A 25,004-nucleotide genomic window follows, 5' to 3' on the forward strand; every position below is an offset into this window, starting at 1 on the left:
GAGGAATTCCTCCTCCATGCACTGTCTGCTGGAGGCTGATAAGGTCCCCATGACCCGGGGAGAAGGTGGCATCCTTGATTAGCTAAGCTTTTATGGGTCTTGTTTTGAAACCGAGACACTTCTCCCTCCTTCACTCAGTTTTATTTCATTCCTAGCAGTTACTCCCTTCCAGAATTATCTTGTCATTTAATTTGCTTGTGGTTGGAGGGACCATCCCCCACTCTGCTCCATCCTGGCAGGAATTTTTGCCTGATTTGTGCCCAGCACCTCCTTGAACCATGCCTGGCATCTATAGAAGCTCAATAAATGGGTGGGTGGGTGGGTGGGTGGGTGGATGGATGGATGGATGGATGGATGGATTAGTCAGACATCAGCTTTCGGAGGTAGCTATGATGGAGGTGGTAACTGGCTTTTTGGAGATAACTAACTTCTAAGGTTGGAGTTCCCAGGTTGCCTCCTACAGGAAGCCCTCCCAGACCTCCCCAAGGCAAGACCAGGTGCCCCATTTGGCTGTCTTGGCACAATGAAGTTGATGAACGTCCACTTCATAACTAGTTCACTTGTTTTTTCTTTGACTGTTTGTTTTTGTTTTTTGAAAAGAAGTTTCACTCTTGTTGCCCAGGCTGGAGTGCAAAAGGCGCGATCTCAGCTCACCGCAATCTCCGCCTCCCAGGTTCAAGCGATTCTCCTGCCTCAGCCTCCCGAGTAGCTCGGAGTAGAGGCATGCACCACCACGTCTGGCTAATTTTGTATTTTTAGTGGACACGGGGTTTCTTCATGTTGGTCAGGCAGGTCTCAAACTCCCAACCTCACGTGATCCTCCCACCTCAACATATCAAAGTGCTGGGATTACAGACGTGAGCCACCATGCCTGTCCTTTTTTTTCTTTCTTTCTTTTTTTTTTTTGAGACAGGGTCTTGCTCTGTCACCAGGCTGGAGGGCAGTGGCGTGATCTCAGCTCACTGCAACATCCACCTCTTGGGTTCAAACGATTCTCCTGCCCAACTAATTTTTATATTTTTAGTAGACACAGGGTTTCACCACGTTGGCCAGGATGGTCTGGAACTCCTGACCTCATGATCTGCCTGCCTCGGCTTCCCAAACTAGTTTACTTATATCTCTGCCTTTTTTTTTTTTTTTTTTTGAGATAGGGTCTTACTTTGAAACCCAGGCTGGAGTGCAGTGGCACAATCTCAGATTCTCAGATCACTGCAACCACCTCTACCTCCTGGGCTCAAGCAGTCCTCCCACCTCAGCCTCCTGAGTAGCTGGGACCACAGGTGCAGCATCATGTCCAGCTATTTTTTTTTTTTTTTTTCTGAGACAGAGTCTCGCTCTGTTGCCCAGGCTGGAGTGCAGTGGTGCAATCTCGGCTTACTGCAAGCTCCGCCTCCCAGGTTCACGGCATTCTCCTACCTCAGCCTCACGAGTAGCTGGGACTGCAGGCGCCCGCCACCACACCTGGCTAATTTTTTATATTTTTAGTGAAGATGGCGCTTCACCGTGTTAGCCAGGATGGTCTTGATCTCCTGACCTCGTGATCCACCCGCCTCGGCCTCCCAAAGTGCTGGGATTACAGGCATGAGCCACCACGCCCAGCCCAATATTTATATTTTTTGTGGAGATGAGGTTTCCCCCATGTTGCCCAGGCTGGTCTTGAACTCCTGGACTCAAACAATACTTCCACTTTGGCCTCCCAAACTGTTGGGATTGTAGGAGTGAGCCACTGCCTTGATTTACCTCTGCCTTGCCCTCTACACTGGAAGAGCCCCAAAGTCTGGGAAGCCTTTGTTGTTTCTCATTGTTATAGCTCGGAGACTTGCACAGTGCCTGTGGCACAAAAGGTAGTGGTGGGGTCTTATGAAAACCACTGAGGAAGGAAGGGAGGTTGGACAGCCAGAAAAGGTGGTAGCACAGCAGAGCTATGTAAGAAATCACCTGGGGGGGTGTGGTGGCTTATGCCAGTAATCCCAGCACTTTGGGAGGCCAAGGTAGGTGGATCACTTGAAGTCAGGAAATCTAGACCAGCCTGGCCAACATGGTGAAACCCCGACTCTACTAAAAATACAAAAATTAGCCGAGTATGGTGGTGCACGCCTATAATCTCAGATACTGGGGTGGCTGAGGCATGAGGATTGCTTGAACCCCAGAGAGGGAAGTTGCAGTGAGCAAGACCCTGTCTCAAAGAAGAGGAGAAAGGCCGGGTGCGGTGGCTCACACCTGTAATCCCAGCACTTTGGGAGGCTGAGGCGGGCGGATCAGGAGGTCAGGAGATCGAGACCATCCTGGCTAACACGGTGAAACGCCGTCTCCAGGAAAAATACAAAAAATTATCCGGGCGTGGTGGCGGGCGCCTGTAGTGCCAGCTACTTGGGAGGTTGAGGCAGGAGAATGGCGGGAACCCAGGAGGCGGAAGTTGCTGTGAGCCAAGATTGTGCCACTGCACTCCAGCCTGGGGGATAGAGCGTGAGACTCCATCTGAAAAAAAAAGAAAACGAGAAAAAATCACCTGGGAAGGGGCGTGAAATAATCCCTGGGCGACTCCAGGGTCTGAGGGACTTAAACTATTCCCCATCCATCACTGAACCCCAGTTTTTAATTGTTTTTATTTTTTTAACTTTTTTGTTTTTATAACCTACCTGAACCCCTATGTTTATATCTGCACAGTGGAGTTCATTGCCCATCCATCTGCATCTCTGTTATAGGGGCAGGAGGAATTCCACTAAACAACAATACTAATAAAAGAAACAAGTCTCGGCTGGGCACAGTGACTCACGCCTGTAATCCCAGCACTTTGGGAGGCTGAGGCGGGTGGATCACCTGAGGTCAAGAGTTCGAGACGAGCCTGGCCAATGTGGTGAACATTGTCTCTACAAAAATTACAGAAATTAGCCGGGTGTAATCCCAGCTACTTGGGAAGCTGAGGCAGGAGAATCGCTTGAACCCAGGAGGCAGACGTTGCAGCGAGCCAAGATCACGCCACTGTATTCCAGCCTGGGCAACCTAAGCCTGGGTAACATAGTGAGAGCCTGCCTCTACAGCATATTTATTTATTTATTTGGAGACACAGTCTCCCTCTGTCTCCCACGTAGAGTGCAGTGGAGTAATCTGGGCTCACTGCAATCTCTGACTCCCAGGTTCAAGCGATTCTCCTCCCTCAGCCTCCTGAGTAGCTGGAATTACAGGCGCCTGCCATGACACACGACTAATTTTTTTTTTGAGACGGAGTCTCATGAGGCTGAAGTGCAATGGCATGATCTCGGCTCACTGCAACCTCCGCCTCCCGGGTTCAAGCGATTCTCCTGCCTCAGCCTTCCTAGTAGCTGGGATTACAGACACCTGCCACCATACCTGGCTAATTTTTTGTATTTTTAGTAGAGATGGGGGTTCCACTATGTTGGCCAGGCTGGTCTCGAACTCCTGACCTCATGATCTGCCTGCCTCGGCCTCCCGAAGTGCTGGGATTACAGGAATGAGCCATCACGCCTGGCTTCTACAGAAAATTTAAAAATGTAGTCCCAGATAAATAGGAGGCTGAGGTGGGAGGGATCCCTTGAACCCAGGAGGTCAAGACTGCAGTGAGTTATAATCAAAGCTCTGTACTGCAGCCTGAGCAACAAGGCAAGACGCTGTTTCTAAAATAATAATAATTATTATTATAAATAAACAATAAGCTACTAAAATAAACTACAAAATAACACCACCAACAACAATAATAATGGCTGGCACTCATTGAACAGGTATTTGCAGGCAAACATTTTACTTATATTTACTTTTCCCTTTTTTTTTTGAGACGGAATCTCGCTCTGTCACCCAGGCCGGGGTGCAGTGGCATGATCTCGGCTCACTGCCACCTCTGCCTCCCAGGTTCAAGTAATTCTTCTGTTTCAGCCTCCGGAGTAGCTGGGACTACAGGCGCTAGCCACCAAGCCTGGCTGATTTTTGTATTTTTAGTGGAGATGGGGTTTCACCATATTGATCAGGTTGGTCTCGAACTCCTGACCTCAGGTGATCCACCCGCCTCAGCCTCCCAAAGTTCTGGGATTACAGGCGTGAGCCACCGTGCCCGGCCTCCATCTTTGTTTTTTAACTGGGGCATTTGGTCTATGGGTATTTAATGTAATTATGGACATATCTAGACATAAATCTGTCTCCTTTAGGTGGTTTTTCTATCTCTCTCTCTCTCTTTTTTTTTTTGAGATGGAGTCGCTCTGTTGCTAGGCTGGAGCAGTGATCACGCCATTGCACTTCAGTGCAGGCAACAGAGTAAGACCCTATCACACACACACAAAAAGAAATGAAATGGAAAAAAGTGGCAGAGAAACCCAGTCCCCAAACCTGACCCCCCCAATGTCCCCATCTCTGAGCAGACTGAATGTTCCCATAACTTTCTATCCTCTCCCCTGATCACACAAAAAAACATGTTTTTGTCTCAGGTCCAGTGTGTAGAAAACATCAGGGGAGCTGGGCGCAGTGGCTCAAGCTTGTAATCCCAGCACTTTGGGAGGCCGAGACGGGCGGATCACGAGGTCAGGAGATTGAGACAATCCTGGCTAACACGGTGAAACCCCATCTCTACTAAAAAATACAAAAACACTGGCCGGGCAAGGTGGCAGGCGCCTGTAGTCCCAGCTACTCGGGAGGCTGAGGCAGGAGAATGGTGTAAACCTGGGAGGAGGAGCTTGCAGTGAGCCGAGATCCCACCACTGCACTCCAGCCTGGGCGACAGAGCGAGACTCGGTCTCAAAAAAAAAAAAAAAAGAAAACATCAGGGGCCAGCCAAGTCCCTTTTGGCATCAATCTATAGTCCCTACCCCTTCTAAGACCTTCGTAAATTATCCTTAGCTTCCAAAAGAGCCGTAGGGATCCACTGAAAAATTTGGTTCTGGCCTGGCATAGTGGCTCACGTCTGTAATCCCAGCATTTTGGGAGGCCAAGGCGGGTGGATCACTTGAGGTCAGGAGTTCAAGACCAGCCTGGACAACATGGCAAAACCCTGTCTTTACCAATACAAAAATTATCCAGACACTAGGAGCAGTGGCTTACGCCTGTAATCCCAGTACTTTGGGAGGCTGAGGTAGGCGGATCACAGGGTCAGGAGATCGAGACCGTCCTGGCTAATACGGTGAAACTCTGTCTCTACTGAAAATACAAAAAATTAGCCAGGCGCGGTGGCAGGCACCTGTAGTCCCAGCTACTTGGGAGGCTGAGCCAGGAGAATGGTGTGAACTCGGGAGGCGGAGCGTGCAGTGAGCTGAGATCGCGCCACTGCACTCCAGCCTGGGCAACAGAGCGAGACTCCATCTCAAAAAAAAAAAAAAAAATTATCCGGGCATGGTGATGCATGCCTGTAATCCCAGCTACTCAAGAGGGTGAGGCAGGAGAATTGCCTGAATCTGGGAGGGAGAAGTTGCAGTGAGCCAAGATTGCAATACTATACTCCAGCCTAAGTGACAAAAAAAAAAAAAAAAAAATGCCAGGCATGGTGGCTCATGCCTGTAATCCCAGCACTTTGGGAGGCCAAGGCGGCTGGATCACAAGGTCAGGAGATTGAGACCGTGCTGGTTTCACCAACATGGTGAAACCCCGTCTCTACTAAAAATACAAAAATTAGCTGGGTGTGGTGGTGGGCGCCTGTAATCCCAGCTACTTGGGAGCCTGAGGCAGGAGAATCGCTTGAACCAGGGAGGCAGAGGTTGCAATGAATGGGGATCGTGCCACTGCACTCTAGCCTGGCGACAAAGTGAGACTCTGTCTCAAAAGCTTGGCTTCTCCAGCCTGGGCATCTTCTGGTGCAGAGTGCAAACAGAGTCATGGTTCTTCTTTTCCCAGCAGCCTCCGTCCCAGCTGCCCTCTCAGAAGTGTCTCCTGCCTGCTGCACTGAGCTCCCTGCCAATTCCTACAAAGATCAAGTCTGCCCTAGGTGCTTTCCCATCATCCTTCCTTGGCTCCTGTAATTCCCTCAGCTCTGAATGATTGTCTGTTTCTAGAAAAATCCCATTTCTACCTCAAAACCCCATCCAGAGGTACCTGCCTCCTTGCAACCTTCCTTGCTTCTAATATTAGCCCTCACATCCTACTCTAGTTTTCTCCAGCTTTAAGTCCGTCCCCTTTCTTTCCAACCACTGACCCTAGTGGGGTAGAGGGGTCTATTTTTGACTCTGTTTCTCCTCCTCCTCCAGGGCTAGGTAAGAATGGAGAACTTGCCGGGCGCGGTGGCTCACGCCTGTAATCCCAGCACTTTGGGAGGCCGAGGCGGGCGGATCACAAGGTCAGGAGATCGAGACCACGGTGAAACCCCGTCTCTACTAAAAAATAAAAAAAATTAGCCGGGCGCGGTTGTGGGCGCCTGTAGTCCCAGCTACTCGGGAGGCTGAGGCAGGAGAATGGCGTGAACCCGGGAGGCAGAGCTTGCAGTGAGCCGAGATCGCGCCACTGCACTCCAGCCTGGGCCACAGAGCGAGACTCTGTCTCAAAAAAAAAAAAAAAAAAAAAAGAATGGAGAACTTCCTGGGTTCCCAGAATATGGGCCATATCCAGAGGGGAGTGAACAATTTATTATTATTACTATTTTTGAGATGGAGTCTTGCTCTGTCGAGCAGGCTAGTAGGCAGTGGTGCAAACTCAGCTCATTGTAACCTCTGCCTCCCAGGTTCAGGCAATTCTCTACCTCAGCCTCCCAAATAGCTGGGATTACAGGTGTGCACCACCACACCCAGCTAATTTTTGTGTTTTTAGTAGAGACGAGGATTCACCATGTTGGCCAGGCTGGTCTCGAACTCCTGACCTTGTGATCTGCCCACCTCGGCCTCCCAAAGTACTGGGATTACAGGTGTGCACCACTGCACCCAGTCGAAATTTTTTTTTTTTTTTTGAGACAGAGTCTCGCTCTGTCGCTCACACTGGAGTGCAGTGGCGCAATCTTGGCTCACTGCAACCTCCGCCTCCCAGATTCAAGCAATTCTCCTGCCTCAGCCTCCTGAGTAGCTGGGATTAAAGATGTGTGCCACCATGCCCAGCTAATTTTTGTATTTTTACTAGAGATGGGGTTTCACCATGTTGGTCAGGCTGGTCTGAAACTCCTGACCTCGTGATCCACCCGCTTTGGCCTCCCAAAGTGCTAGGATTACAGGTGTGAGCCACTACGACTGGTCTGAAAAATTTTTTAAATTGTTGGACTGGCCGGCACAGTGGCTCACTCCTGTAATCCGAGCACTTTGGGAGGCCGAAGCGGGCAGATCACTTGAGGCCAGGAGTTCGAGACCAGCCTGGCCAACATAGTGAAACCCTGTCTCTACTAAAAATACAAAAATTAAACGGGTATAGTGGGGTATAGTGGTGTGTGCCTGTAATCCCAGCTCCTCAGGAGGCTGAGGCAGGAGAATTGCCTGAACCCGGGAGGCAGAGGTTGCAGTGTGCTGAGATCGCACCACTGCACTCCAGCATGGGTGACAAAGTGAGACTCTGTCTCAAATTAAAAAGCAACAGGCTGGGTGTGGTACCTCATGCCTGTAATCCCAGCACTTTGGGAGGCCAAGGCGGGTGGATCACAAGGTCAGGAATTCAAGACCAAGCTGGCTAACATGGTGACACCCTGTCTCTACTAAAAATACAAAAATTAGCTGGGCGTGGTGGCGTGCACCTGTAATCCTAGCTACTTGGGAGGCTGAGGCAGAAGAATGGCTTGAATCCAGGAGGCAGAGGGTGCAGTGAGCCGAGATCACGCCACTGCACTCCAGCCTGGGCGACAAATCGAGACTCAGTCATCTCAAAAACAACAACAACAACAACAAAAACCAATTGTTGAATTAAATATATAAGAATTCCAGGCCGGGTGCAGTGGCTCACGCCTGTAATCCCAGCACTTTGGGAGGCCAAGGCGGGTGGCATCACGAGGTCAGGAGATCAAGACCATCCTGGGTAACGCGGTGAAACCCCGTCTCTACTAAAAAAAATACAAAAAAATCAGCCGGGGGTGGTGGCGGGCACCTGTAGTCCCAGCTACTCGGGAGGCTGAGGCAGGAGAATGGCGTGAACCCGGGAGGCAGAGCTTGCAGTGAGCCGAGATTGTGCCACTGCACTCCAGCCTGGGCGACAGGGCGAGACTCCGTCTCAAAAAAAAAAAAAGAATTCCAGTCCTCATTGACTTCTTTTTCTTTTTTCTTTCTTTCTTTTTTTTTTTTTTTTTTTTTGAGACTGAGTCTCCCTCTGTTACCCAGCCTGGAGTACAGTGGTGCAATCCTAGCTTACTGCAGCCTATCCTAGCTTACTGCAGCCTGGAACTCCTGGGATCAGGTAATTCTTCCGCTTCAGCCTCCCAAGCATATGGGACTACAGATGTGCACCACCATGCCCAGTTAATTTTTTTTAGAAACAAGTTCTCGGCCGGGCGTGGTGGCTCAAGCCTGTAATCCCAGCACTTTGGGAGGCCGAGACGGGTGGATCATGAGGTCAGGAGATCGAGACCATCCTGGCTAACACGGTGAAACCCCATCTCTACTAAAAAATACAAAAAACTAGCCGGGCGAGGTGGCGGGCGCCTGTAGTCCCAGCTACTCGGGAGGCTGAGGCAGGAGAATGGCGTGAACCCGGGAGGCAGAGCTTGCAGTGAGCCGAGATCCGGCCACTGCACTCCAGCCTGGGCGACAGAGCGAGACTCCGTCTCAAAAAAAAAAAAAAAAAAAAAAAAAAAAAAGAAACAAGTTCTCAATGTTTCCCAGGCTGGCCTTGAACTCTTGGGCTGAATGGATCTTCCAGCCTCTGCCTCCCAGTCATTGACTTTCCCATGAATGATGACAGCAGAACCTGGGAGCGATATTATCAACAGTGTACTGTGGGCTTACTGTGTTTCAACTCTTGTAAGGATTTTGCCTACGTGATTTCATAAAGTTAAGCCTCTTGCCCAAGGCCATTCAGTTAGGATGTGACAGAGCTGGATTTAAAACTCACGTATATGTAATTCCAGGGCTCTGAAACAGTCTTCATGTGCCCAAGAACTTGTGTGTTTATCTTCCAAGCTCTCAACAACCGTCAGAGATAGATGTTGTGATTACACAGACTTGCAATTAACAGAGACTCAGAGAAGTTACAAATATAATTCATAACATACACACCGTATGGAATCTCAATAACAATAATTACTTGTCAATATTAATTTTATTTATTTATTTATATTTTTAGACAGAGTCTCACTCTGTTCCCAGGCTGGAGTACAGTGGCACGATCTCGGCTCACTGCAACCTCTGACTCTCTGGTTCAAGCGATTCTCCTGCCTCAGCCTCCTGAATAGCTAGGATTATGGCCATGCGCCACCACGCCCAGCTAATTTTTGCAGTTTTTTTTAGTAGAGACAGGGTTTCACCATGTTGGCCAGGATGGTCTTGATCTCCTGACCTCGTGGTCCGTCCGCCTCGGCCTCCCAAAGTGCTGAGATTATAGGCGTGAGCCACTGCACCCGGCCTAATTTTATTTATTAAACCTAATGACACACTTCTCAAAAGCAAACATTTATGTAGCGATTACTATTCACCTTGTTTTGTTCAAATATTTAACTTGGATTATCTCACTTTAAAAAAGGCATCCTAGCGGCCAGGAGCGGTGGCTCACACCTGTAATCTCAGCACTTTGGGAGGCCGAGGCCGGTGGATCACCTGAGGTTGGGAGTTCGAGACCAGCCTGGCCAACATGGAGAAACCTCGTCTCTACTAAAAATACAAAATTAGCAGGGTGTGGTGGCGCATGCCTGTAATCCCAGCTACTTGTGAGGCTGAGGCAAGAGAATCCCTTGAACTGGGCGGGCGGAGGTTGTAGTAAGCCGAGAGTAAGCACCATTGCACTCCAGCCTGGGCAACAAGAGCGAAACACCATCTCAAAGAAAAAGGCATCCTAGGTAGGGTGCGGTGGCTCATGCCTGTAATCCCAGCACTTTGGGAGGTCGAGGTGGCCAGATCACCTGAGGTCGGGAGTTTGAGACCAGCCTGACCAAATGGAGAAACCCCATCTCTACTAAAAATACAAAATTAGCTGGATGTGGTGGCACATGCCTGTAATCCCAGCTACTCAAGAGGCTGAGGGAGGAGAATCACTTGAACTGGGGGGTAGAGGTTCCGATGAGCCAAGATCCTGCCATTGCACTCCAGCCAGGGCAACAAGAGCAAAACTCCATCTCAAAAAAAAAAGGCATCCTTGTCTGGGCGCGGTGGCTCACTCCTGTAATCCTAGCACTTTGGGAGCCCGAGGCAGGTGGATCACGATGTCAGGAGTTCAAGACCAGCCTGGCCAACAGTGTAACCCCGTCTCTACTAAAAATACAAAAAATTAGCTGCCCGTGGTGGCACTAATGTCTCACTTTGTCACCTAGGCTGGAGTGCAATGGCACGATCTCAGCTCACTGCAACCTCCACCCTCCGGGTTCAAGTGATTCTCCTGCGTCAGCCTCCTGAGTAGCTATGATTACAGACACCTGCCACCACGCCAGGATAAATTTTTTTTGTATTTTTAGTAGAGACGGGGTTTCACCATGTTGGCCTGTCTGGTCTCAAACTCCTGACCTCAGGTGATCCACCCGCCTTGGCCTCCCAAAGTGCTGGGGTTACAGGTGTCAGCCACTGCGCCCGGCCTGTTTGTTTTTTGAGACTGGGTTTCACTCTGTTGCCCAGGCTGGAGTGGGATCTTGGCTCACTGCAACTTCTGCCTCCTGGCCTCAAAAGATCCTCCCACCTCAGCTTCTTGAGTAGCTGGGACCACAGGCTCAGGCCACCGGCCCATTTTTTTTTTTTCCCCCAGTTGTAGCTGTGAGGCATTTTATTACAGAAACCTGGTACTCGTATACACAAATTAGTATGAACTTAAAATTCACCATACATTTTCTTCCTTTTTTTTTTTTTTTTTGAGACAAAGTCTCACTGTCGCCCAGGCTGGAGTGCAGTGGCGCCATCTCAGCTCACTGCAACCTCCGCCTCCTGGGTTCATGCCATTCTCCTGCCTCAGCCTCCAGAGTAGCTGGGACTACAGGCGCCTGCCACCACACCCGACTTATTTTTTTTATTTTTAGTACAGACGAGGTTTCACCATATTGGTCAGGTTGGTCTCGAACTCCTGATCTCGTGATCCGCCCGCCTCGGCCTCCCAAAGTGCTCGGGTTACAATTACAGGATGTGAGCCACTGCGCCCAGCCTGTAAACCCTTTTTTTTTTTTTTTTTTTTTTTTTGAGACGGAGTCTCGCTCTGTCGCCCAGTCTGGAGTGCAGTGGCCGGATCTCAGCTCACTGCAAGCTCCGCTTCCTGGCTTTACGCCATTCTCCTGCCTCAGCCTCCCGAGTAGCTGGGACTAAAGGCGCCGCCACCTCGCCCGGCTAGTTTTTTGTATTATTTTTAGTAGACACGGGGTTTCACCGTGTTAGCCAGGATGGTCTCGATCCCCTGACCTCGTGATCCGCCCGTCTCGGCCTCCCAAAGTGCTGGGATTACAGGCTTGAGCCACCGCGCCCGGCCTGTAAATCCTTTTTAAAAAATTCCCCAGCGCATTCCTCCAAAACAACGTGGAAGTGTAGATGGAAACCAGGGTTGGGCGCGGTGGCTCACGCATGTAATTCCAGCACTTTGGGAGGCCGAGGCGGGCGGATCACCTGAGGTCGGGAGTTCAGGACCAGCCTGACCAACATGGAGAAACCCTGTCTCTACTAAAAACACAAAATTAGCCGGGCATGGTAGCGCATGCCTGTAATTCCAGCTACTCGGGAAGGCTGAGGTAGGCGAATCGCTTGAACCTGGGAAGCGGAGGTTGCGGTGGGCCAAGATCGCGCCATTGTACTCCAACCTCGGCAACAAGAGCTTAACTCTGCCTGGGGAAAAAAAAAAAAAAAGGAAACAGACTAAAATCAGCAAAAGTGGAGCAGGTTTGTCTGAACACACATGAGTCTGATTCCCTGCCTGGAAAGCAGGACACCTGAGTGTAGTTTGGTCGCTGACCACTGTAGCATTTACGACCTTGGGGAGGGTTACCGCTCTGGGACGCCAGTCAGTCACACCATCTATAAAAATGGGACACTTCTCAGCCTTCCTTCTTCCGGGCTGCTTTGAAGTCTGGGCTTCTGGAAATACGCAAGCGCGAGACGAACTGTTTGATTGGCTATTCATTGTGACGCGCCCGCGAGCTGCAGCTCCGTCTAAGCCCCGCCTTTTCCTGTCGTGACTCCACGCACGCAAGCGGCTCCAGGGTACGCCGCCGCCACGCGCGCTCGCACGATCGGTGCGTGGTGACGTTGCGCCGGCGCGGGCGCCATCCCGGAAGCGCGAGCAAGGCCGCCAGATGTGCAGGTGCCGCCGCTACCGACGCCGGGGCCGAGTTTGGGGTGGGGCTGGGGACTCCAGGGCCTCGGGGAACCGGTCCGGGTCGGGCGCGGCCCCCGGGCTGCGGTGGGATGGGGTGCGCCGCTGGCCACATCTGGTCATTCCTGCTGCGCACAGGCATCAGTTTCCCCGTCTGCTCAATGGATACGCAGGCGGCGCCGCGGGCTGGATCTGGATCCGGATCAGGGGCATAGAAATTGGGCCCGCCTGTGTTCTGGGTGTGTCGTGTAACCTGGAGCTGGGCGTTGCCCGGTCTGTGCCTCAGTTTCCCCGTATTGTAGGGGACGGGGCGTGAGGGGGGTATTTGAGCCCCTCCCCACTTGGGGTTTTTCAGAGCTTGGATGGCTGAGTTAAATTCTGTTAAATAACCTGGATATAGAACCGTGGTGCTTCTCTGTCTCTCCATGTGAGTTTTGGCAACTGAGCCCGCCCCTGTGAGCCTCAGTTTCACTCGGAGATGATTGTGTTTGCCTCGTAACAGTGATTGAGGATTAACTGAAGTGCTCTACAAGTGTTTGCCCGTAATATGTTCTTAGAGACCCCTGGGATGCTGTCAAAATGTTGATTCCCGGACCCTGTCCCGGGACTTCTTCACACTCCTCTTGGAGAAACAGCCTGTCCTGAGCTCCCCTCATTATCACCTTTGGTTTCAGTTGCCACAGACAGCACTGTGAGATCATCATTCTACCTTATTCCCGTTTTATGGTTGAAAAAAACTGATTCAGAAGGGTGAAGTGGCTCTCCCATGGTCAAACAGCCTACCTCTCTGCGTTTCTTCAATAAATCTACATTTGGAGTTGGGATCAGAGCTTTTGCTGGGTCAATTTCACTGTGTATGTGGAGCAGACTAGCAGTAATCAGAGAAGGCTTCTTGTGAGAGGAAGTTGCTGGGGGACGGGAGGGAAGTGCCAGGAACCCCCCAGCCCTCACATCTGGGAGCCAGAGACAGAAAAGAGTCCTGTTTTGAAGCAGGAGTGTATCCTAGAAGGTCCCAATACTGTGCCTCTCTGGCACTAGCTATGGACCTCCCTCTCCAGGTGTCTTTTCTTTTTTTTTCTTTTATTTATTTTATTTTATTTTTTTTTTTGAGACGGAGCCTCGCTCTGTCGCCCAGGCTGGAGTGCAGTGGCCGGATCTCGGCTCACTGCAAGCTCCGCCTTTCGGGTTCACGCCATTCTCCTGCCTCAGCCTCCCGAGTAGCTGGGACTACAGGCGCCCGCCACCTCGCCCGGCTAGTTTTTTGTATTTTTTAATAGAGACGGGGTTTCACCATGTTAGCAACGATGGTCTCGATCTCCTGACCTTGTGATCCGCCTGTCTCGGCCTCCCAAAGTGCTGGGATTACAGGCTTGAGCCACCGCGCCCGGCTTCTTTTTTTTTAAGTTGAGATGGAGTCTCCCTCTGTCGCCCACACTAGAATGCAGTGGCTTGATCTCGGCTCATTGCAACCTCTGCCACCTGGGTTCAAGCAATTCTCCTGCCTCAGCCTCCTGAGTAGCTGGGACTACAGGTGCCCGCCATCGTGCCTGGATAATTTTTGTATTTTTAGTAGAGATGGAGGTTTCACCATGTTGTCCAGGCTGGTCTTGAACTCCTGACCTCAAGTAGTCTGCCCACCTTGGCCTCCGAAAGTGCTGGGATTACAGACGTGAGCCACCACGCCCGGCCTCTGAAACCTTTAATGATCCAGTAGAAGTAGGTTTCTCTGTTTCTTGGCTATTAAATGTGTGGGCCTCAGAGGCAAACTATATCAAGATCCTAGATTTTTCCTGAACTCCCTAGGAGGGTTAGTGCAGTAGCCCCTCCTCCCCTGGTTGCTTCTGGAAGTCCCTGCCTGCCATTACAGTCATCTGTGTGCCAGTAAAACTGGGAACCTCAGAACCATCTGGGTTACTGGGGCCCACGGATTGGCTGTGAGTGCCTGCAATTCTTGGCTTTAGTTTGCTAATAAAAGTGTCATGTCATGTAATCTCAGCACTTTGGAAGGCCGAGGCGGGCGGATCACGAGGTCAGCAGATCCAGACCATCCTGGCTAACATGGTAAAACCCTGTCTCTACTAAAAATACAAAAAATTAGCCAGGCGTGGTGGCGGGCACCTGTAGTCCCAGCTACTCGGGAGGCTGAGGCAGGAGAATGGCGTGAACCCAGGAGGCAGAGCTTGCAGTGAGCCGAGATCGCACCACTGCACTCCAGCCTGGGCAACAGAGCGAGACTCCGTCTCCAAAAAAAATAAAATTAAATTTAAAAAAGCATCATGTCAGAGCTGAGTTTGAAAAGTTCTGTTGCCCTTCCCCACAACAACATTCTGACATTCTGGCAGTCCCTTGCTATGAACCAGGTTCCGGGTCAGGCTCTGGTGACAGACACGCCTCTTCCTTTTTTTTTTTTTTTTTTTTTTTTTGGAAAAAATTTTTTGCCCAGGCTGGGGGGAAGTGGGGCAATTTTGGCCCCCCACAACCTCTGCATTCCGGGTTCAAGCGATTCCCCTGCCTCAGGCTCCCGAGTAGCTGGGAGTACAGGTGCCTGCCACCATGCCTGGCTAATTTTTATATTTTCAGTAGAGACGGGGTTTCACTATGTTGGCCAGGCTGGTCTTGAACTCCTGACCTCAGGTGATCCACCTGCCTCGGCCTCCCAGAGTGCTAGGATTACAGGCGAGAGCCACCGTACCCGGCCACCTCTGCTTTTTTGGAGCTGACATTGTTGTGGGGGTGACAGGCAAATGGGTTAGCTGATGACTAGGATAATTTCATAAAGATGTGAACCAGTGAAGCAATTAAATCAAAGTAAAGTGTGGCTGGATGCGGTGGCTCATGCCGGTAATCCTAGCACTTTGGGAGACCAAGGCAAGAGGGTTGTGTCAGCCTAGGAATTTAAGAGCTGCCTAGGCAGCATAGCGAGATCCTGTCTCTTAACAAACAAACAAAAACAAGGTAAAGTAGGCTGGGTGCGGTGGCTCATGCCTGTAATCCCAGCAGTAAGGGAGGCTGAGGCGGGTGGATCGCCTGAAGTCAGGAGTTCAAGACCACCCTGGCCAACATGGTGAAATCCCGTCCCTACTAGAAACTACAAAAATTAGCCAGGTGTCATGGCAGGCACCTGTAATCCCAGCTACTCGGGAGGGTGAGGCAGGCGAATCGCTTGAACCCGGGAGACGGAGGTTGCGGTGAGCTGAGATCGTGCCATTGCGCTCCAGCCTGGGCAACAGGAGTGGAACTCCGTATCAAAAAGAAATAAAAAAGCAAGGTCAAGGCCGGGCGCGGTGGCTCAAGCCTGTAATCCCAGCACTTTGGGAGGCCGAGATGGGTGGATCACGAGGTCAGGAGATCGAGACCATCCTGGCTAACACGGTGAAACCCCATCTCTACTAAAAAATACAAAAAACTAGCCGGGCGAGGTGGCGGGCGCCTGTAGTCCCAGCTACTCGGGAGGCTGAGGCAGGAGAATGGCGTGAACCCGGGAGGCGGAGCTTGCAGTGAGCCGAGATCCGGCCACTGCACTCCAGCCTGGGCGACAGAGCGAGACTCCGTCTCAAAAAAAAAAAAAAAAAAAAGCAAGGTAAAGTACTAAGAGAAGCAGTAAGAGTGACCGGAATAGGGGTCCCTGACCTCTTGGGAGAGGAGACATTGGAGGTGGTGATGATTTGCTGAGGCAGCCACACACGTTCAGCTTGTGAGGACAGCAGGTGTGTGACGGGGGATGAGGGAGGAAGCTGGCAGATCTGTGCAGATGAGAGGTGCCTGTGGCCTTGGGCTCATGGAAGTGGGAGGTGATGGGATTCTAATGTGCTTGGGTACAGTTTACAAATACAACCTCTCTTAGTTTGCCCAATACCTCCAAATTCCTGGGCTGGCACACCTGAGGTTCAGGTGGCATGACTGAGCCACAGTCACACATCCCCGCTGTAGGATACCACCACGGTTGGGTTAGATTCCAGCACATGGGGGTCCCAGCCTGGCCTCTTGGTCCCACCTCACCTGGTGACTGGTGCAGACCACTCTGTTCTTGCCTGTTTCAGGCAGCGGAGGAGGAGGAAGAGATGGACCTCCCGGACTCGGCCTCGAGGGTCTTCTGCGGCCGCATCCTGAGCATGGTGAACACAGATGATGTCAACGCCATCATCCTGGCCCAGAAGAACATGTGAGTGGCGGCTGGGGGATGTGAGTGTGGGAAGGAATCCACGGGCTGGCCAACATTCTTGTCTTGCCCGCCCCTACCCGGGGCCCACACTGGTGATAAAATGAAGGAAATGAGCAAATCTGTCGCTGGCTCCAAAGTAAATTCCTTCCCGGCCTGGAGGCGAGGCCTTGGCACGGGAAGCAGGGCTTTGGGGAGGTTTTGCAGCTGCGGACGGCTTGGCAGGGGCTGCAGGGGCTCCTGTCCCGAGGCCTGGGGTGGGGAGAGTTGAAGGACCAGAGGGGGCCATATGCAGGGTTTTTTGTTTATTTGTTTCTTGTTTTTGAGACAGAGTTTCGTTCTTGTTGCCCAGGCTGGAGTGCAATGGCGCGATCTCGGCTCACTGCAACCTCTGCGTCCTGGGTTCAAGTGATTTCTCCTGCCTCAGCCTTCCAAGTAGCTGGTATTACAGACATGTGCCACCATGCCCAGCTAATTTTTGTATTTTCAGTAGAGGTGGGTTTCAAGTCAGATTCAGATGTGACTCTGGGGAACTTCCAGACTGAGGGGAGACAAAGCCAGACATAGACCCTCCTGGCCCTATGGTGTCAGGGCTGGGCCAGAGGAACAACCTGGGGCTAGTGGAGTTAAAAGAGTCTGATTGGGCCGGGCGCAGTGGCTCACGCCTGTAATCTCAACACTTTGGGGGGCCGAGGTGGGCAGATCACGAGGTCAGGAGATTGAGACCATCCTGGCTAACATGGTGAAACCCCATCTCTACTAAAAATTAAAAAAAAAAATTAGCCAGGCGTGGTGGTGGGCACCTGTAGTCCCAGCTACTCGGGAGGCTGAGACAGGAGAATGGCCTGAACCCAGGAGGCGGAGCTTCCAGTGGGCTGAGATCGCACCACTGTACTCCAGCCTGGGCAACAGAGCAAGACTCCATCTCAAAAAAAAAAAAAAAAAGAGTCTGATTGAATGAAGAGGTAGACAAGGCTACATGAGAAGGACACCTTTGAGTAGGGTTTTGAAGGTTGAATAGGAGTTTGCTAGGTGGCTCAAAGAGTAGGTAGAACTCTGCAGGACAAGGGAACAGCCCATGCAGAGGTTGTGAAGCAGGCAAGGGCTTGGCATGAACAGTGAGCTGTGCCAGGTTGGGCAGGGCCCCGAAGCTGGGCAGCTCATGCCCTCTCTCCACCATCAGGCTCGACCGCTTTGAGAAGACCAATGAGATGCTGCTCAACTTCAACAACCTGTCCAGTGCCCGCCTGCAGCAGATGAGCGAGCGCTTCCTGCACCACACAAGGACCCTGGTAGAGATGAAACGGGACCTGGACAGCATCTTCCGCCGGATCAGGTGGGTGCTCAGCCCCACCCCAGGGCCCCAGCTGACCTCTGCCTCCACCTCCCCATGTAAGCCTCAGTTTCCTTCACATACCAGTATAAAGGGGAGATTTCTGTTTGTTTTACAAGGCTTCGCTGTGCACTTAAGTGTCTGGGACAATTCCAACCTTGGGATAAAATCTTGACATAAGTTTATTTACTGATTGATTAATTGATCAAGACAGAGTCTTGATCTGTGGCCCCGGCTGGAGTGCAGTGGCGTCATCTTGGCTTACTGCAACCTCTGCCTCCCGGATTCAAGCGATTCTTGTGCTTCAGCCTCCTGAGTAGCTGGGATTACCAGCATACTCTACCATGCCCAGCTAATTTTTGTTGTTGTTGTTTTATTTTTGAGATGGAGTCTTGCTCTGCTGCCCAGGCTGGAGTGCAGTGGTGCAATGTCGGCTCACTGCAACCTCTGCCTCCCGGGTTCAAGCGATTCTCCTGCTTCAGCCTACTGAGTAGCTGGGACTACAGGTGCATGTTGCCACGCCCAGCTGATTTTTTGTATTTTAGTGAAGACGAGGTTTCACCGTGTTTCCAAGGCTGGTCTCGATCTCCTGAGCTCCGGCAATCCACCTGCCCTGGCCTCCTAAAGTGGTGGGATTACAGGTGTGAGCCTAATTTTTGTATTTTGTGTAATTTTTGTATTTTTTTTTAGTAGAGACAGGGTTTCCCCATGTTGGCCAGCCGCATCTCAAACTCCTGGCCTCAGGTGATCCATCCACTTTGACCTCCCAAAGTGCAGGGATTATAGACATGAGCCTCACGCTCAGCCTTGCAGTTTATTTATTCTTCAAAAACGTAACATAGTGCAGCTGAGCGTGGTGGCTCACACCTGTAATCCCAGCACTTTGGGAGGCTGAGGAGGGCAGATTACAAGGTCAGGAGATCGAGACCATCCTGGCTAACATGGTAAAACCCCATCTCTACCAAAAATACAAAAAATTAGCTGGGCGTGGTGGCGGGCGCCTGTAGTACCATCTACTCGGGAGGCTGAGGCAGGAGAATGGTGTGAACCCGGGAGGTGGAGGTTTCAGTGAGCCGAGATCGTGCCACTGCACTCCAGCCTGGGTGACACAGCGAGACTCCGTCTCAAATTAAAAAAAAAAAAAAAGGTAACATACTGCTAGACACATAATGAAAAGGCAGGAATGGCCAGGCACAGTGGCGCATGCCTGTAATTCCAGCAGTTTGGGAGGCTGACGCAGGCGGATCACCTGAGGTCAGGAGTTCGAGACCAGCCCAGCCAATGTGAAGAAACCCTGTCTCTATTAAAAACACAAAAAATCGCCGGGCATGGTGGCTTACGCCTGTAATCCCAGCACTTTGGGAGGCCGAGGCAGGCGGATCACGAGGTCAGGAGATCGAGACCATACTGGCAAACACGGTGAAACCCTGTCTCTACTAAAAATACAAAAAAATTAGCTGGGCACAATGGCGGGCGACCGTAGTCCCAGCTTCTCAGGAGGCTGACGCAGGAGAATGGCGTGAACCCGGGAAGCGGCAGAGCTTGCAGTGAGCCGAGATCGTGCCACTGCCCTCCAGCCTGGGCGACAGAACAAGACTCCGTCTCAAAAAAAAAAAAAAAAATACAAAAAATCGCTGAGCACGGTGGCACGTGCCTGTAATCCCAGGTACTCGGGAGGCTGAGGGAGGAGAATCATGTGAATCCAGAAGGTGGAGGTTGCAGTGAGCCAAGATGGCACCACTGCACTCCACCCTGGGCGACAGAGCGAGATTCTGTCTCAAAAAAAAAAAAAAAAAGTTTGGCCGGGCGCGGTGGCTCAAGCCTGTAATCCCAGCACTTTGGGAGGCCGAGACGGGCGGATCACGAGGTCAGGAGATCGAGACCATCCTGGCTAACACGGTGAAACCCCGTCTCTACTAAAAAATACAAAAAACTAGCTGGGCGCAGTGGCGGGCGCCTGTAGTCCCAGCTACTCGGGAGGCTGAGGCAGGAGAATGGCGCGAACCCGGGAGGCGGAGCTTGCAGTGAGCTGAGATCCGGCCACTGCACTCCAGCCTGGGCAACAGAGCGAGACTCCGTCTCAAAAAAAAAAAAAAAAAAAAAAAAAAAAAAAAAAAAAAAAAAAAAAAAGTTTATCAGAGTAGAGGAGGCCACGTGTAAGAAGGGGCCTTGTAGGGGGAGCCCCCAGGCAGTGCCTAGGCTCAGAGCACCCAGAGTCTTAACTAGTTGGGGGTTGTTGCCTACCCTGGGGCTGGAGGCCAGCTGGTGAGCGACTGTCAGGGCCGTGGCTGTGGGGCCGAGCACCTAGAGAGAGTGAAGATGTGATGTGATGAACAGTGTGGGGTTCTCACTCCCGTCTCCCCTTGCCCTCAGCCAGCAGCAGGGGCCTGTGACTGGCACAAGGCCTGGCCTGCCTGCTCAGCAGGTTAAGCCCTGTGTGCCTTCTCTCCCCTGCAGGACGCTGAAAGGGAAACTGGCCAGGCAGCACCCAGAGGCCTTCAGCCGTAAGTGTCACGCAGGGCTCCGGCTCCCGAGCATGTCAGCACTCTCCGCCCAGGGCAGGCTTCTGGAAGGCCACCTTGGGGCCTGATCCTGAGACCAGGCTGTAATGGGCAGTGGGTCTGGAGAAACCTGGGGCGGGGGCGGGGGCGGGGGCGGGGTGCTGGCCTGGTCTTCTCGGCAGCCTACAAGGCTGGCGCTAGGACGGGAGTCCGTGCCCTGTGGGGAGGCCGCACAGGGAATGTAGATAAGCAGCATGATGATCCTTATCCCCGTGTGCATCATGAGCCCCTGTGAACCAGGCTGTTACCCACAGTCACCCATGAGGTGGGGACTGTGAGTATCCCCGTTTCATGGAGAGGGAAACAGAGGCCCAGAGGGGCAGGACTTGAGTGCACATCCGTCTGGCTAGAGAGCCCGTCTGTTCTCTGGGGTACCACTCCATGTTGCCACCACCTTAAAGGGCTCTGCAGGCTGAGCCTGGGTTCACCCCATCTGTTGAAAAGGCCGACGGCTCTCCATCCTAGGGCCTCCAACAGCAGTTTACAGAGCAGAGAGCCGGGCTGAGGGGAGGTCATGTACCTAGGCCAGGTAGTGCAGTGAGCCAGGCTTGCCCTCACGGCTCCTGTAGGCCCAACCCCAGAGCTTGTGTCCCTTCCTCACCTCGCCTTGAAGGGAGAGCTCTTCCCTGCCTGGACCTCAGTTTCCTCCTCTACAAAATAAAAATGGGCCGGCCGGGTGCAGTGGCTCAAGCCTGTAATCCCAGCACTTTGGGAGGCCGAGACGGGTGGATCACGAGGTCAGGAGATCAAGACCATCCTGGCGAACACGGTGAAACCCCGTCTCTACTAAAAAATACAAAAAACTAGCCGGGCGAGATGGCGGGCGCCTGTAGTCCCAGCTACTCGGGAGGCTGAGGCAGGAGAATGGCGTGAACCCGGGAGGCGGAGCTTGCAGTGAGCTGAGATCTGGCCACTGCACTCCAGCCTGGGCGGCAGAGCGAGACTCCCTCTCAAAAAAAAAAAAAAAAAAAAAAAAATGGGCCAAGTCTGCCGGGCGCGGTGGCTCATGCCTATAATCCCAACACTTTGGGAGGCCGAGGCGGGTGGATCACCTGAGGTCGGGAGTTCGATACCAGCCCTACCAACATAGAGAAACCACGTTTGTAGTAAAAATACAAAATTAGATGGGCGTGGTGACGGGCACCTGTAGTCCCAGCTACTCGGGAGGCTGAGGCAGGAGAATTGCTTGAACCCGGGAGGCGGAGGTTGCAGTGAGCTGAGATCGCACCATTGCACTCTAGCTTGGGCAACAAGAGCGAAACTCCGTCTCAAAAAAAAAAAAAAAGGGCCAAGTCATGCCCCCATGGGGTGAGGGCAGCCGTTATGGGTCACATGGACAATAAGTCCTACATCACAGTGCTTGGCAAGGTGACAACACCAACTCTTGGGCCTCCTTCCTCCAGATATCCCGGAGGCGTCCTTCCTGGAGGAAGAGGATGAAGACCCCATCCCACCCAGCACCACGACCACCATCGCCACCTCAGAACAGAGCACGGGCTCATGTGACACCAGCCCCGACACCGTCTCGCCGTCCCTGAGCCCTGGCTTCGAGGACCTGTCCCATGTCCAGCCTGGCTCCCCAGCCATCAACGGCCGCAGCCAGACAGATGATGAGGAGACGACGGGCGAATAGACCTACTGCCCGGTGCCTTGAGGGGTCTCAGGGCAGCGGCATACAAGGTGGCAGCGGGTAACCCTGCCTTGTTCTGTCACCCAGGGCTCCTTTGCTGCCCCGTTCTGTCACCCAGGGTTCCTAGGGGAACAGGGCTGTCTCCCGAGGGGTGTGAAATTCCTGGGGGGTCTTTAATTCTGGCTCCTTCCTTCCTCAGAACACCTCTCTTCTGCAAGACCCCTCTGCCATGCCAGGGCACGCCCATTCCGGCTGGAGTCGCAGGGCTGGGCACGGGAATTTTTCCAGAGCTGAGCCTGACGTCTGCTCTGAAGAATGCTTGAAAGGTTCCCAGAGACCAGAGCCAGATGTCCCCCACCCCCGGTCAGGACCTCCTTGAGGTGCACAAGCACGGTCTCCTCTGAGTTCACCCCAGCCCACCCCTGCACCTGCTAATTCTGCTTTTCCTGCCCCTTGCTCCGTAAAAGTATCAAATACCGTCTCCTTGGTATCTCAAAGAGGTTTCTGAGATAGGTAGAAGTCTTGAGATGGAGGCTGGCCATCCATTCAGCCCTGAGCATGCTGAGGCCTGTGTTTCTCTGAGTAGAGGTGTGGAACCTGAGGGGCCAGCAGGCCTCTCTGAGGGCCTCCATGGAGCAAACGGAGCCACCTTGGGAAAGAGTTTAATGGAATATTTTTGTACCCAATGTTTACAGATGCTGTTGGGAAGTTATCAATAAAAAGACACCATTACTAAAAAGGGAAAAGTACACCTAGCCATGGCTTCTTCCATCCTTAGGCCAAGCAACCCAAAAGATGTTACAAGTGCTGGATGTGGGGCTGGGGGCCCTGCTGGAGGGAGGTGCAGACAGTCAGGCACCACAGAGCTAGAAAGAGACGTGGCCCTTTTTTGGAATCCCCCTGGTGGGAGCTAGAACTACCCAAGTTCCCATCACCTGCTAGGTCTTCCCTCACGCTGCTCTTACTGCTCACAATACTACCGTTCCCATCCTTTCATAATTCCTCCTCCAGATCTCAGTCTTCCTCCAGATCTGGGAGCCACACTAAATCCATTCCCCATCAGACACACTCCGAGGGTTACCTCATCTTGCTGAGTACTCAGAAATTATGTTGTTACGACTGGCTTGGTGGCTCATGCCTGTAATCCCAGCACTTTGGGAGGCTGAGGCGGGTGGATCACCTGAGGTCAGGAGTTCGAGACCAGCCTGGCCAACATGGTGAAACCCCGTCCCTACTAAAAATACAAAAATTCGCTGGGCGTGGTGGCGCACACCTGTAAACCCAGCTATTTGGGAGGCTGAGGCAGAATTGCTTGAATCCAGGAGGCAGAGGTCGCAGTGAGCCAAGTTCGCATCACTGCACTCTAGCCTGGGCAACAAGAGCGAAACTCTTGTCTCAAAAAAGAAAAAGAAATTATGTTCCTAAAGGCATCTTCCCAGACATGAGAGTGTCTGCTTTTGCCTGGTATAGTAGCGCCTGCAAATGTTCAAGGAAATAAACAGGTACCCCTGTTAAGCCTATAGGTGACTTCTCATTGCTCCCCATCTTCTCTGTACTCAGCACTTTTGTATTTTTTATTTATTTATTTTTTTGGAGACAGCATCTCTCTTTGTTGCCCAAGCTGGAGTGTAGTGGTCCAATCATGGGTCACTGCAACCTCAAACCCCTGGGCTCAAGCAATCCTCCAACCTCTTAAGTAGCTGGGACTACAGGTGCGCACCACCACACCTGGGTAATTAAAAAAATGTTTTTGTTTTTTTGTAGATTCAGGGTCTCGCTATGTTTTCCAGGCTGGTCTTGAATTCCTGGCCTCAAGTAATCCTCCCTCTTTGACCTCCCAAAGTGCTGGGATTACAAGTGTGAACCACTGCACTCGCCCTGGCACTTTTTTTTTTTTTTTTTTTTTGAGATGGACTCTCACTCTGTTGCCCAGGCTGCAGTGCTGTGGCATGAACTCAGCTCACTGCAACCTCCACCTCCCAGGTTCAAGTGATTCTCCTGCCTCAGCCTCCTGAGTAGCTGGGATTACAGGCATGCACCACCATGCCCAGCTAATTTTGTATTTTTAGTAGAGATGGGGTTTCTCCATGTTGGTCAGGCTGGTCTCCAACTCCCCACCTAGGGTGATCCACCTGCCTCTGCCTCCCAAAATGCAGGCGTGAACTACCGGGCCCAGCCTGCCCTGGCACTTTTTAGCCACCCACAAATCTGGATCCTACATTGAAAAGAGACCCTGCCGGGTGCAGTGGCTCACGCCTGTAATCCCAGCACTTTGGGAGGCCGAGGCGGGCGGATCACCTGAGGTCTCGAGTTCGAGACCAGCCTGAACAACATGGAGAGACCCCCGTCCCTACTAAAAATAGAAAATTAGCTGGGCATGGTGGCGCACACCTGTAATCCCAGCTACTAGGAAGGCTGAGGCAGGAGAATTGCTTGAACCCGGATAGCGGAGGTTGCGGTGAGTCGAGATCCCGCCACTGCACTCCAGCCTGGGCAACAAGAGCGAAACTCCGTCACAAAAACAAAAGACCTTGAGTCCCGCTTAGAACCTTTTGTCAGGCACCACCACCTTTCTGGTCGAATGCGGTAGTCCCGTCAGCTCTCCCTGCTGCTGTCCTGAAATCCATTCAGGCACAGCGGCCGAGAGCTTTATAACAACCGATTCCAGGTGTTAGGTGCTTTCCCAGCCCCGATTCGTGCGTCCTGGACCCGCAGTCCTCTGCTTAATACCTTTGCTTTATTAGAAAACGTTCTCCTCTACTCCGTTCAAGTATTCGCTGAGGGCCTGCCAAGCGTCAGCGGTTGTCAGTGGCCCAGAGGCAGCGGGCGCAAACACCGGGAGAGGTGCAATCATCTCCTCTAGTGACTCGGCGGGCGGGGCCCATACCCGGAAGCGGGTGGGCGACGCTCACCCACGTGCGCTGCGGCTTCGTTTGCCAGCATCCAAGATGGCGGCAGGACGGGGCCCACGGCGCGGCGCGAATTGTGACG

The 25,004-nt window shown here is 52.2% G+C and overlaps 1 protein-coding gene and 1 long non-coding RNA gene across 14 annotated transcripts; one reads left to right on the forward strand and one right to left on the reverse strand.

Annotated features, from left to right (window-relative positions):
- Positions 1–7,486: 7,486 nt before the first annotated feature.
- On the forward strand, positions 7,487–22,762 carry KXD1 (KxDL motif containing 1). 13 transcript variants are annotated; one of them, XM_025365965.1, is made up of 8 exons: positions 7,487–7,498; positions 8,379–8,391; positions 10,239–10,242; positions 12,209–12,318; positions 16,371–16,492; positions 17,673–17,825; positions 20,280–20,326; positions 21,787–22,762. In XM_025365965.1, exons 5-8 carry the CDS (start codon positions 16,392–16,394, stop codon positions 22,014–22,016), a joined length of 531 nt encoding a protein of 176 aa, XP_025221750.1. In that variant the 5' UTR covers positions 7,487–7,498; positions 8,379–8,391; positions 10,239–10,242; positions 12,209–12,318; positions 16,371–16,391; the 3' UTR covers positions 22,017–22,762. The 13 variants fall into 13 exon arrangements, 12 of the variants coding, with proteins under 12 accessions (XP_025221750.1, XP_025221752.1, XP_025221751.1 ...); XR_003116798.1 differs by lacking the exons at positions 7,487–7,498; positions 8,379–8,391; positions 10,239–10,242 and having other exon boundaries at positions 12,166–12,318; positions 21,787–22,073; positions 22,213–22,762; XM_025365967.1 differs by lacking the exons at positions 7,487–7,498; positions 8,379–8,391; positions 10,239–10,242 and adding an exon at positions 14,134–14,264 and having other exon boundaries at positions 12,166–12,318.
- Positions 17,479–24,982, reverse strand: LOC112612008. Its single transcript, XR_003116799.1, has 3 exons — positions 24,744–24,982; positions 20,067–20,126; positions 17,479–17,778 (listed from the first exon to the last, which is right to left on the reverse strand). It is a non-coding gene; the product is annotated as an uncharacterized LOC112612008 (long non-coding RNA).
- Between the last annotated feature and the right edge of the window lie 22 nt (positions 24,983–25,004).

Source organism: Theropithecus gelada, chromosome 19 (genome assembly GCF_003255815.1).
Source record: "Theropithecus gelada isolate Dixy chromosome 19, Tgel_1.0, whole genome shotgun sequence".
NCBI lineage: Eukaryota > Metazoa > Chordata > Mammalia > Primates > Cercopithecidae > Theropithecus > Theropithecus gelada.

Coding starts and splice junctions, on each gene's coding strand:
- KXD1 (XM_025365961.1), top strand. CDS start 16,227: ATGACTGAGCCACAGTCACACATCCCCGCTGTAGGATACCACCACGGT. Junction 16,493..17,672: donor ATCCTGGCCCAGAAGAACAT/GTGAGTGGCGGC, acceptor CTCCACCATCAG/GCTCGACCGCTTTGAGAAGA. Junction 17,826..20,279: donor AGCATCTTCCGCCGGATCAG/GTGGGTGCTCAG, acceptor TCTCCCCTGCAG/GACGCTGAAAGGGAAACTGG.